Below are 14,253 nucleotides of genomic sequence, written 5' to 3'. Positions count from 1 at the left end.
GTAGGTGACAAAAGAGGCGCTCCTCCTTCCAGCTTTGAGCTTTTTGATATAAAGGAGCTTCAAGAATCCTGGCACAGGTACAATATGGTCAGCCTCCAGTGGGTTTGCTTGCAGTAACATTTGTCATCCACCATTTACCGCCTGGGGGCCCTGACACATTCAACGTAGCATATTAAAAACAAGCTGATGAGAGTGAAAACAACGGCAAGATGTGTAGCGTTTTACATCTCCCTTAAGTGTCTGCTTCAGGGACAGTTTACGTGCTAGAGATGGCGGTTCTTTGACATTGTCATCTTCTGTCACGTCGCCACAGCTAGTCGTTCCTCCACCTGCACATTCTTTAGGTGCCGTAGAAGGCGCAAAACTCGTCTCGCTCTTTGTGCGGAATGTCTCGGGGCCTTTATGATAATGAATGCATGATCTGGGTCTTCCCCCACTAAAGCATTACAATAAATAAAACATTTTAGTCCAGCAAGGCTGATCTCTGCTGTGTGTGTGTTTCCTGGTATTTAAAAGCAAAAATCATAACAGATAGACCCACATGTTTTTGCTTAATGCTTCGGAGAATAATTCACCAGGGAACACGATTCATTCCCTTTTGCCAGACAGAAAAGCACAATGTATAATTAAAAGTGTAAAGTGTAAAGATGTAATTGTTGGAATGTTGATTATCATTAAATAGCTCTGCAGAAACATGTCTGTAAGCCATATTTAGCATACTTAATTTATTAATCGAGCAAGCTGTTTGTTGCTTCTCTTATGTAAGCTGGAGGAGGTATGAAGACTAGCTGGTGTGAACTCTAATAAAACCATCATAATGGTGACTATCTACCTCTGATTGGTTATTTGAGCGGGCAGTTATGGGCAATTATCATGTGTGAAGTACAAACCTATACCAACTCCAGTCCCCCTTCTCGGAAACGAGTTTCGCTTTAAGAGGCGAAGATGGAAAATTACAGATAGTGAAAGTGGTTTATCTTATCTCGTATAATTTATTATTCTGAGTAAAATTTTTCTACTGTATTGATCAACGTTTTTTTTTTTTACTTGCAAGGTAATTCCCCACCACTCTATCTAAAAGATCATTTCTATCGAATCGTAGGTTTATCGTTCAGTTGTTCACAGGGGAGTCTTGTTCGGTCTTGTACAAGAACAGGCCTCAATCACATCCTTCCCCCGGCAGTGGGTTTGCATATCAAAAACAGATAGCGACAAACCGTTGGACAAAAAAGCAGAGTGTTTATTAAATACAAAAGTAAAAAGCACAAACACTGTTATTTTTGAGCAAATCTTTACACAGTGTATAAAAATAATGTAATTTGATTTAAACAACAACAAAAAAGACAGAATCAAGTGTTTTTCTGTGGGTATTGTGTCAAATGCAGGTACAGTAAGGTCTAACCATCCACCATCTGAAACCATGTGTAAAACTTTTATTTTGCACCCTTATCAGCATAGCAATTTGAGTGAAAAAGAAATGAATCACTTTTTCTTTTTTTTTTTGAATGTCCTTATATTTTGCATTACTGACAGCAGCACTCAAGCTGCATGAAAGTTTGGGAAACAACCTAAAGATGGTGTGCTTTAAAATGTTCCAAATAGCATCTTGTGCTTAAATGGAAACTTGAAATCTGACCTTTGGTACAACGGAATCACATGATTGTGACAAATTTGTTTGATCAATGACCTAGAAAACTGCCGAGTACTAAATATACCGGTTTTATTATTATTTGTCCTTTCAAAGTATTTCAAAAACTTTCTTTCTACATTTAATAATAATCACTTTTATTTCCCGCTTTATATGTAGAAAAAAAATTGTTTTTTTTTGTTTTTGTTTTTTTGTGGGGGTTTTATATATATTTTTGTACTTTTGCAATTTATGTACCTATTTATTCTCTTTTTTAATCTCTTCTTTTTCATCGTCTCTCAACAACCTCACCATTTCTCTGATAATTTACTTTTCTTCCTTTTTTCCTATCATCTTTGATCATTACTATTGCTATATATATTGTATATTTAATGAGCATTGTTCTACATCAGTGGTTCTCAATTCCAGTACTCGGGACCCGCTGCTCTGCACATTTTGTATGTCTCCCTTATTTAACACACCTGAATCAGATCATCAGCTCGTTAAGAGAGACTCCATGAACTGAAATGAGTGTGTCAGATAAGAGAGACATACAAAATGTGCAGAGCAACGGGTCCCGAGGACTGGAATTGAGAACCACTGTTCTACATATATATTTGGAAACCTATAAAAGAGATTTACAAATGCTCAAAACAATTTTACACACACTTCACATAATTACACGTACATCCTACTTTCTCTTTATGTGTTTTGTATTGATGGTATCATCTAACTGTGTCCTATGTTCTGCTTTAATAAAAAAAAAAATTAAAAAAATTATTGTGTTGTGTTGGATCCGACTGTACATATTTGCCTCATTCATATAGCCAATACTATTACTCTGCACAAAAATAACGCTGGTCAATTTTTATAAGCTGCAACAGGTATGACTGAAACAGTGTATATTTAAATTTTTTACCTATCCACCTGTGTGCTGTTCACTTCTGCTTCTATCTCTTAATGATTATTTGCTCATTCTCACTCACCCACTTTCCAGTTCATCAATCACAACAGATCGGAGTGTGTGGCTGCTGCCCTGGCTTTGTTACGCCATCACACTGAAACTCCACATCTATTATGCAGTTTCACATTAATCTTTTAAATCAGTCTTCAAATTAACGTACATCCTCCCTTAAGAGAGGGCTGTGATGCTGTGAAGAGTGTGTTGGCTTTGATATGTTTCAACTCTTTAACACTTCAGGATAGTCAGAGTGCCCTCCATTGTCCAATTATTGCATTGCACTCAAATTGTTTGTTACAGATATGCTTGAATGATGTTCTTTGCTCTAGCTTGCTTTAACCACAATCCTGATCACAGACTTTACCAATGAGATCTATAATGCCTAGAGAAAAATATCCATTAGCATTCATCTCAAACGCACTTGTTTGGCTTTGCCCTGGAAATAAGCAGCATAAAAGACTTTAGTTGCATCAGAATAGATGGCTAATTTTGAATGGCTGTCAATGGAGAAAGATGCTTTTTGTAACTACATCACATTGTGAAGTTACAGGATCTACCAGCGGGGGCTAACAAGGCCATGCTAAGCTTTCAAACTGTGATGACCACAAACTTTTGAGACAAGTTTTGTCTCTAGATAGCAATAAAGATCAACTCATGAAGTTTGTAATGTTTTACACCAATCATTCTGAAAAGCAGTCAATATGATTTCAGTCACTCTCAGTGGTTTAGAGGGTAATATACCCCAACACCATCTGAGAGTATTGTGGTTCTGTCTTTTCACCAGATGTTTCTGAGGAGTAGATGCAGTACATGTTGTTATGTTGCTCAGAGCTGGTGGCGATGGGCTGTATTACCAAAGTTTGATGTTGCTCTTCCGTTTCGTTCTTGTCAATAATCTCAATATCTGTCGTTGTGCACTCATCATTCAACTGCATAAGGTTCCCCCAAAACTTAGAATGGAAATAACAAGATTTTTAGAATAGGCAAAATTATTTATTTATAGCTGTCCAATCATAATGTCAACCTATACATTCATGAAAATAAAGGATCCATTTTTGGTTCCCCAAAGAACCTTTCAGTGAACACTTCTTAAAGGAACCGTTCACCCAAAAATGAAAATGATCCCATAATTTACTCACCCTCAAGCTATCCTAGGTGTATATGAATTAAATAATATCCTATTCCCAGCTTTGTAATGGCATTGAATAGTGCCCGAGTTTTTGAAGCTCCAAAAAGTGCATCAATCCATCATAAAAGTTATCCATACGACTCCAGTGGGTTAATAAATGCCTTCTGAAGCGAAGCGATGGGTTTTTGCAAAGGCCGTATGAGCGTTCACGAGATGTTGAGTTCCGGCGGAAGGGTGACTTCTGACCCAACATAGGACGAGGCTCCTCTTCTCTTATATTAAACTTCTAATTCTCTTCTTTCTTCTGTGCTTCCGTGTTCATCAATTCTTAAGCTTACGCTACGCCTATGTCATTCGTCCTACATCTTACGTCAGGTCAGAGGTCACCCTTCTGCCGGAACTCGACTCTCTCGTGAACATGCGTACGTGAAGCCAGTGATTATAGTTTATAAAGTTTTAAATATGGATATTTTTCTTACAAAAACCCATTGCTTCTCTGTAGAAGGCATTTATTAACCCACTGGAGTCTTTTGGATTACTTTTATGATGGATCGATGCCTTTTTTGGAGCTTCAAAAACTCGGGCACTATTCAATGCCATTACAAAGCTGGGAAGAGCCAGGATATTATTTAATATAACTCTGATTGTGTTCAGCTGAAAGAAGAAGGTCATACACATCTATGATGGCTTGAGGGTGAGTAACAGGATCATTTTAAATTTTGGGAGAACTATTCCTATACAAGAATTTTTTTTTTTCTAAGTGTGAAGAACATTTTAATAATCTAAAGAACCTTTTTCCACAAGGATGGACATTTTGGTTTCGTGGATGTTAAAGGTTCTTCATGGAACCATAGATAATAAAGAACCTTTATTTTTAAGAGTGGGCCAATCCAGGAGGCTAATTTGCCATTAGTTCCTTCAGTAATTTCCATTGGGTTTGCCAAATTCAAGGTGTGTGTGGCCAAGGTTATTGTATATTTACATACACAATTTTTCCAATTATCAATAAACAGTGTTCTTTCATCGGACAAAAGTCATGGTTTAAGCCCAATTGACATTATATGTAAACAGTTTTACTAGTGTTCTGACATTATTCAATGTGTACATGCCTGTTTACATTTATGTGAAATACTGGTAAAACTAGTATTTTAAAATATTTAAAAGTTTTAACCTCAGGTTTTTAAAAAAGAATGGATTTTTGATAGCTATCAGTGTTTTGTTGTACATGTACTTGTTGTTCTGTCAGATTAATGCTTTTTATATTTGCATGGCCTTACCTGAGACTGATCAATGTCCATGATTTCATTTTTGAAGTGTTTGAGATCTGGTACTTTAGGTAGGATCAGTCTTCTAATTCTTTCAAGACAAAAGAATGGCATCAGCATTCAGGCATTCAGTAAAAATTGTTTGGATAAATTATAATAACCAAAGTATCAGTAATACTCACCCCAGTTGAGTCAGCAGATAAACAAGAAGTAAGCCAGTCAGTGGCAGCACAATTATCAAAATATAAACCCATATGCTGGCAGGTGATTCTACCACACAAGCATCTGTGAACAAAATGTTTAGTTTATGTCTAACTGAAGGCTATTTCATGCAAAATATATGGAGGGACGTGGGGAAATGGGTTTTAGTTATTGGGAAAGGTTTGGGAACTGTTGTGGAGGAGGGATGTGGTATATGTATGTACAGTATGTGTGTATATAGTACTGTATATGTACAGTTGTAATCAAAATTATTAATGCCCTATTACAAATCATATTGGCCAAATTTACTGACTTTCAGCTATTTGCATGAACAAATTGCAACTGCAACTTGAAAATGCAACTTTTAATGATTTCTGCAGTCTCAGAATTATTTGAATAGAATCCCTCACAACAGCACTAATCTGCAAAACAGGTGCTGTCTCAAGCACACCTGATGCAACTAATCAAGGGCTTCATTAGTTGCACCAGGTGTGCTTGAGCTAGAACACATGAAATATCTGAACTGGCTAGGCTAGTATGATAGTATGTTTGATAGTATGTTGTAGTTGATAGTATGTTTGAAGTCAAAAGAATGGTCCAAAAAGTGAATAGAAGATATCATCTTCATATAGCGAAGGCACTAAATGTTCCGAAGCATAGTTCGCGAGTTCAAAGTTAGAGGAACAGTGGTTACACTACCTGGACAGAGCAGAAAAAGTAAACTATCAATGGGTGCAAGCAGATTTCTGAGAAGGCAAGTTCAGAAAAACCAACGCTATCTCACGACCAACTCGTACGAATTCGTACGAGTGATAAAAAGGTGACTAATTCGTACGAATTCATACGACCTCACTCGTACGAATTTGTACGATTTGTCTAAACCCACGTGATGGAAAGGTTTAGGGGCGGGGTCAGGGGTAGGTCATTCGTATGAATTCATACGAATTCATACGAATTGGGCAATTCGTAAAATATGTACGATTTAGCAAAAATCTTACTAATTCGTACGAGTGAGGTCATATGAATTCGTACGAATTAGCCACCTCTTAGAATTCGTACGAATTGCCGTGAGATCAGGCTGGAAAAACCCTCGAGTGACTGAAAAAGACCTGTAGCAAGACTTGGTGGCAACAGGCACTGAGGTTTCAGCTTGCACAGTAAGGCGCGTACTAAACGCATGCGGTTTCCATGCCAGAACTCCATGACGTACACCACTACTGACCCAAAAGCACAAGAAAAGTCAGTTCCAATTTTCTCAAAATCATAGCCACAGAAGTTTTGGGATTCTGTTCTGTGGAGCGATTAAACAAAGCTGGAACTTTTCGGCCCTATGGATCAGCGGTATGAAAAGAACACTCTGCCTACAGTTAAAGGGATAGTTCACTTTGAAATTTAATTTTGGTATGTTTTAGCTTACCTCAAGGGCATCCAAGATGTAGGTGTCTTTTTTTCCGCAGTAGTTTCAATTTTGATACTTTTAGGTCAAACCGTTCTTGTCTGTCAGTCATTTAATGCAGGTCTATGGTTACTGTCTCAAAGAGCATGCACAGAGTCCAAATTAAAACAATTCCCCGTCGTCCAAATTAAACAATAGGGGTTATGCGGAACGCCCAACGTTCGAACCGGAAAACAGGTATAAGCATTTCCGGTTTGCACTTCCGAACGCATCTGCAGCAGTAGGTGATCTCTGAGGTAACTTATTTTTCGCTTTTTTAGAATACAATTCTTATTTCTGTTTTAATTAAAATGTCACGAATGCTTAAGTATCAGAAAAAAATTTTTTATAAAAAAAATAAAATGCAGTCTTCATTTGATTGTTTTAATCGTCTGCAAGCAAATATAAAAGGTTAAACTACTGATAGCATACAAGTCTAAACTAACTTACTGATAGTTAGCTAACTCTACATCGGGTGCCATTAGCAAAAGCTACATATACTAACTTACATACCTTCATAATCATGAATAAATGAGGAGGCGTAAAACTTAAATCCTTTATCTAACGGAGTACTCGGGGCTCTGGAAGTCCGTTTGGCAATACGATGTACATCTGGGCCCGTATCCCTAAAGAATTTTTGTGCAAAAAGTGGCTCCTAGCGGCCAAATTCTAAGAAAATTCTCAGAGTCATGACGTTTTCTTAGAATTTCCCCTAAAAGTGACACGAAAATCCCAGTTAATATAAAAGCTATTCCTCAAGATTCCTAGCGCTTAAAAGGGCTCCTAAGGCGAGATCTGCTAAGAGCAGGGAAGAGGACTTTTAGTGGCTTAGGAGTTCCCCTAAGCAGCTGCACAAAATGTGTTTGTAGGATATTTGTTAACAAGCCTTCATAAATAGACCAGCCAGCAATCACAGACATTGATAAAAGCTGAGCCGTGTTACCCTCGTTAAGACCACACTGAGTTGTAACGTTGCAATTTCTACTTCATTAAGGACAGCCCCTTGAGATAGGCCATCTTGTTTTCAATGGGGTCCATATGGGAGTGAAAGTACAAAATATGCCAGCTAGGATATTAATATGAGCAAATAAGACACGAATCATTATTTGAACAGGGTGTAATGAGCTTAAGTTTTCACATATTTTAGATTCTAATGTTAGGCTATAACCCCTACAGCTTACTATTCATTTTCCAGATATTTTCTTGAATGTGAAATATTATTTACAATTACAGTCTGCATAAGATTAGAGTGTATAATTATGTTTATTGATTTGAGGGTACATCCTTTGCTCATTATCACCAAAAGTTCATTTTCATCAAACTTGTAGGATCAACCAATCACGGCTTTTGAAATGATGACTCATACCTAGCAATGGGGTCAACCACACCTCCTCACTAAGATAGGATTTTCCATCCATTCCTTGCTCAGAGTTCACTGAAAATGTTCTGGAATCACTTCTAAGCTAAAACTCCTGGCAAGGAATTTTTAGGTTAAGTTAGGAGCTCTCTGAGAGGATTCTCAGAATCTTTAGGGATACGGGCCCTGAAATGGATAGAATGGGTAGCTCCTGTAAACACCGGCTATAAAAGGTCGCCATTCCTACGCTGTGTTTACCTCAGTAGCTGACGACCGGAAGTAGTTATATCTGTTTTGTAGAACCCGGAAGTATGTTGCGCATAACCCCTATTCCCCATCGTAAGTACACATTGATGGCCTAAGACACGAAACGAGCGGTTTGTGTGAGAAAACGAACAGTATTTATATAGTATTTATACAGTATATAAAACATTTGTTATGTTGAGCTATTTCAATTAATTAAGTAATTTTTCCCATTACAACAGCTGAAAGTCTGTACATTTTGCCAATAAATCTGAAAAGCAATGGGTGTTGAATAATTTTGATCACAATTATGTATTAGTGTATGGGCTAATAAAGAGATGTAAAAAGAAGTTTTTTTTTAACCAGAAATATTGCTATGGCTAATGACCATTTAATTCATATTTATCAAACTAGGCTCTGGTCTTGAGCCTGAACACATGGTTTTTCAAAGACAAAGAGACGGTACCTTTATTGTTTCCCCAACTTTGCACTTTTGTCCAGTTGCTCCAGTCCTTTTCCACACACTGCAATTTCATTCTTATTCTGAAATCGTAATTCGTCTTTATGCTGAGGGTGGACAGGGGCAAATTATAGACACCTTCTTGTTTATCAATCCTCCGACTTGTCTGCATATAAGAAAATACAAAGCATACTGTAAGATTCTCCAACTTTGCTTTGGATAGCATGTGTCATTTTATATCAGATTCATGAGCATTTTTTCTGTCATACTGTATCAAGCATAATATGCAAGTCTAGTTGCCTCAGTTCTATGCTCAAAGTGAGTATTACTGAATTTCAAATGTGTAAGTCTGTGAGTGTTCAGTACCTTCCAGTCTTTGACACATTGGCTCTTGTATTGCACTTCAGTTGAATAACATGCGGGATTTATTCCTGGATGTAGTATCCTCCATGTTACAATAATACCATGTGATGTATTACTAGTAATCTTAAAAACAATCTGGTCCGGGTTAATGTCTTCTATGGCTTAAAAATAGCACAGAATAATGAGTAACGTTAGCGGTTCATACAAAATTCCACAGAATTTGAAAAATCATCTTGCATGGTAATGTGTTTATTAAATATTTTTCCTTATTACACAGCTCTCTGAAATACTTGGTCAATCTCGGCATTCAGTGGTCTGAAATTTCTAGATAATGACCGTTGTTGTTAGCAGCAATCAGTTGTATTTAAAATGAAATCGGAGGACTTCAGTATGTCCTGATCACAATGTCTGGGTTTATTTTGCGATAACAACCGGCTAGATGTAACTTAAATTATCTCTTTATACAACATGGCTCGGTTGAATACGTGATTCTGATTGGTCAGTCGTGTCATCCAGTGTTCCTAATATTCACCGTTGTCCATGACAACGCTGTATCGCTCATCCGCAACTAACTGAATCCAGTGCTACTTTCATGTCTCTCGTATCACACCATAAACTCATTTTTTGTTTGGTCGATTGCTTTGTATATTGCAACACACTCTCATGGCAATTCATAACTATTTAGCATTTTGGAAAACTGGTACTATAATTCATAGGAATTTCTCATTCATAAATGTTTTTTCAAAGTGTTTAAGCCTCACTGACGGTTAGGTTTAGGGGTGGACCTTGAATCACATCGTTCAAATTCATATGGAATCACTACGACATAGAATAGATTTTTTTTTTTCTCATGAGATTGTACATTGCGATGGACATAGTAGTACTAGCATTTACAGCTAAAACTATAAACTATAATTTGATCTCAAATTTTTTTTTTATGTCCACGTATTTATTTATTTGGTGAGTATTGTACTTAGTGAAAATAGGTATTTACTATAGTTATAATTGTTAAATCTAAATGATGTTTGAAACTTTGTATTGCTAGCACTTCTCGAGTTATTGACTCCTTCAGATTAATTAATGTTTAGTTTAAAAAAACTGAGAAAGTCCACATATTCTGTTGAGCCTACAATATGAGTAACAGCTTTAAATTTAACTGAATGAATAACATTATTGCGAAAACATGTTTTTTTTTTTTTTATTATTTAATGAATGTGTTCTGAGGTGAGTCTTTGTCAGGTATACAGGATATACCAGCTCATCTAAACGCCTCCCCTTCCTCAGGCCTTTTGATGTGGGTCTCCAGACAGCTCATGCACTGTGATGCACCGCCACTTAACAGCAATCTTATCATTATCATCAGAAGTTTGTCTAAATGTATACTGGCAAGAATGTGTGTCACAAGCTCCATTCCTAAACATTTAACCTGTGACCTTTTACACATTTGTGATGAGAATAACCATGCTTCTGTGGGAGTTATTCTCATAATACTTAATACATGTCTTTTCTAATGCTCTTCAGCTACAAACTTCTCTAACAGCTCTTCATAGATAAATATGTCATGTCAAGTCACCTTTATTTATATAGCGCTTTTTACAATAAAGATTGTTTCAAAGCAGCTTTACAGTGATAACAGGAAAATAATGCAACGAACTTTGTTGCTGCTGTATAGCAGATCTAGAAGAAAATAGCGTCATAGTCCAGCTTAAATAAGTTAAGTGATGGGTCATTCTTGTTGTGAAAAAGTTATTAATTTAAAACATGTGTCATATGAAAATAACAATGTGTAATCAAGTCTCAGTTTAATCAAAAGTTGCATTAACCAATAAATATTGAATGTTTGTTCTGTTAATTCCTAGGGGTAAAAGAACTAAAGATTAAAGAAGAACTCACCAACAGTCTCATTATCATGATAATCATAATCATCATAATCATCATCATCATCATCATCAGCAGCAGCAGCACTGGACTTTGAAGCAAGGAGCAAGGCAAGGACTACCAGGAGATACACACTCCAGTTGTTCATGATATGTTCCTCTGACAGTAACTTATCAATGAAGAAGTCTCAGTGTTTAAAGCACAGAGGAACAGGTGACACAAGTTATACCTGAATCAGTAAACCCTGCTGTTCCTCCACTCATTTCCTTCCCGTTCTCTCCCCCTCACTTCTTACTCATAGGTTTAGTGTGAGGGAGGGTTCTGATTTGTAACTCTCTCACATCACTAGTTCTGTTTTGTTTAAGTCTTTCTTATTATTCAGTTCACATTTATTTCTTGGGACTCTGGTAGATTCTTAGTAAATGTTTTGTTGGTGATTTCACCTTAGGGGAAACTTTTTAAGTTCTTTTGATGTTATAAAACACTTTCATGTTTTCTTGCTCTTTGTAAAAAAATATCAATGTACTGATGTTTACTGATGTAAGAACCCAGGGCTTTACTTCTGGTAATGGATGATAGATTAATATAAGAATTTAAGGACCAAATAACCATAAAATCAACTGAAAAATAAAATAAAAAATCAAGTCAGTCAAAACTGGTTATTGATAGGAAGATGTTTCTTTGCTGAAATCGAATCTTAAAAAAAAAAAAAAAACCTTTAACAAGCCTTTATTTTTTTAGTGTAGAGCCTATTATAAAAAATTAAGAAATTATTAATTTATTATTGGTGTCAATTTTCGTGTGTTGAAATAAATTCCTCCTTTCTTTTCTTATTTTTATTTGATTTATTAACCATATTTTCATAAATGTGGCCAAGGTGTGAAATGTAGCCTATATGTTGGATATTTTCCCCAACAGTTTTAGCTCTCAATATGATTATCTGGTATTTTCTCACTATATAGAATTCACTTATCTCACCACAAGATCAGATGTAGCTACTTAGAACCTGAGGGAGGAAGTGAACAAGGGTCAGACATATATAACCAGGCTAATACACCAACTTTACTGAATGTTTTTCTTTTACTTTTGTGTGATATTTAAAACTTACCACAATGCTTACTAGTCTTCTACAATTAGCAATCACAAAATCCTACCACCAGATGTTGTGACTGTGCCACAAATAATAAAAATGATGTTATGTTCAAGTGAGTCATTTTTCCAATTTGATATACCGTAACTAACACAAGTCTCATTAACCAAACCTTACAAGCAGCTTGATAATAATAGGTGTTCCAGCCACAGAAGACTTAATCAAATACATGCAATAAAGACCATTTCTTTCTCATGCATTGTACATATCATATATATAAATTACCACACAAAAGCAGATGCAAGAGTCTTGCGTGCGAACAGTGACATGTATGAGCCTGGAGCTGTTTTTCTAGTTTTTTTGTAATAGATAATGATCGTGTTTTTGCACCTAGATGTTCATTACATATTTCAAAGTCAAAAGGAAATGAGCTGGTGTTTATTTACCCTCTTGTCATGAAAACAAATTTTTTTAAACGTCCCAGTGCATTTACAGTATGTCTATTTAATTATTTTGTTTATTTGTCTAATCACTTAATTACTGTCTTTTTATTCAAATTAACCTGCAGGTTATGTTTAAACATTCCATTAATATCTAAAAAAAAACAAAAAACATGCTTAACATTTAAGAATCAGTTGACTTTTCCTAATTTTATGCAAACTGATTCTAAACAAGATCTTAACTTGATAACATGCACTAATCATCTTCTAGGAAAATGTTACTCGGGGTCTCATTATATATAAGAATTTTCACATGATGTTTTCTAATTTTCTGACTTTGTTTTTATTTGTTCACTTATTTATTTTGTATTTTACTATGTTTTTGCTGTGGTAAGTTTGTGAATATTTTTTTTTAAAGCTGCAGTCCGTAACTTTTTTGGGTTAAAGATTATCCAAAATCATTTTTTTAGCAAGTACATAACCAGCCAGTGTTCAAAATCTGCTTGCCTGAGCTCGATTCAAATGGTAAGCTTGTAATAATGTTTTTAATTCCAGTGGTACTGGTGGATTTCCGCAGGAAATTCGAGCATGTCTTTGCATCATTACGTCACATATAAAGAAGGAGTCTCGGCTAGTAGGCTATTTTGCGTGTGAGGATGTTGGAGGTGAAGATTTATAGCCTTTTCTCACAGCACTTGATATAATTAAACTTATCAATTTGATGGCGGATCCAGAAAGGTTCAAACGACAATCACCAGCGACAACTGGAGATTCACCCGTTGTAAAATGCAAAAGATTTCGGACTTCGGAGTGGCTACAAAAAAAGAGACTGCAACCGGGCCAATGCGAAAACAAGGATAAATATCGGAAGGGCATTAAATGCAGTCACGCAATGCTGATGTTGTTAACATCAACAATTGAGGACAAAGTATAATTTGCACGGTTTGACGTGATATGATTAATTTCCCTTAGTTGGTCAGAACAAAAGTGGATGTTACTTACTTACTCAGATGACATTTGCCGAGGCACAACCCACGTAAAGTTGATAATTCCACGAATAACTGCAATTGCAGATTTCAAACAGAGATGGCGACAAAGAGGAAAAACTACAGACTGCAGCTTTAATAATGTTTCTATATGTTAAAAAATAATGCACATTTCTGAGAAGTGCATACGGTGCTAGAAAATGTCAACCTATTGGGTTTTGAACATTAAAAAAAGAGGGCAAAATCAGAATAATTTGGCAAATTACAAATTCTTTTCTCATCTTTTTTACATGAAAATTCTTGGGATTACAAACAAAGACAGTGAAATCTCTCAATAAATGACGATAGTTTTCAAAGATCCACTGCATCCCACTGTTTTTTCAAGATCTCTGCTTGTAATAGAGATTAATGAGAGACTTGTGCTCAGCATTATTTATAAAACGTTGAATGACACTGACCACACCAACCTTGTCATTTCAATTGTGCCACAGAGAGGGATGGGACGCCGGCCTGGAGATGTCAAGGCAGAGAGTGAAGGGGAAAAGAGAGAGTCGACTGAAAAGATGAGGATAAATCTTTGAGCAGCACTCGATTACGTCTGGGCTGTGGAGCGGTTCTCCCCCTCTGGGAAGGGCTGCGTGTCTGCAGAGAAACCGAGCTAAGACGAGACCTGTCAGGAACAAAGAGCGAAATTCCAATGATATGTTTAGCTAAAAGGGTGAGAGAAAAGTGAATCAAAGCAGTGCACGATCAAAGAAACGCTTCAGTAAAGTCAACTTGGCCGCCAAGAGACCAGCAGGGGATGCATATGATTTATA

At 36.3% G+C, this 14,253-nt stretch overlaps 1 protein-coding gene across 1 annotated transcript; it reads right to left on the bottom strand.

Moving 5' to 3' along the window:
* Positions 1-2,564: 2,564 nt before the first annotated feature.
* On the bottom strand, positions 2,565-11,255 carry crlf2 (cytokine receptor like factor 2). The gene is made up of 6 exons (XM_079880215.1): positions 10,935-11,255; positions 9,045-9,202; positions 8,685-8,844; positions 5,165-5,267; positions 4,995-5,073; positions 2,565-3,538 (listed from the first exon to the last, which is right to left on the bottom strand). The coding sequence occupies exons 1-6, from the start codon at positions 11,065-11,067 to the stop codon at positions 3,314-3,316; spliced, it is 858 nt and encodes a 285-aa protein (XP_079736341.1). The 5' UTR covers positions 11,068-11,255; the 3' UTR covers positions 2,565-3,313.
* Between the last annotated feature and the right edge of the window lie 2,998 nt (positions 11,256-14,253).

The sequence above is a fragment of the Squalius cephalus genome, assembly GCF_949319135.1.
Source record: "Squalius cephalus genome assembly, chromosome: 9".
Classification (NCBI taxonomy): Eukaryota; Metazoa; Chordata; class Actinopteri; order Cypriniformes; family Leuciscidae; genus Squalius; species Squalius cephalus.
The sequence above is the reverse complement of the archived record's forward strand: the minus strand, read 5'-3'. Positions and strand labels throughout refer to the sequence as shown.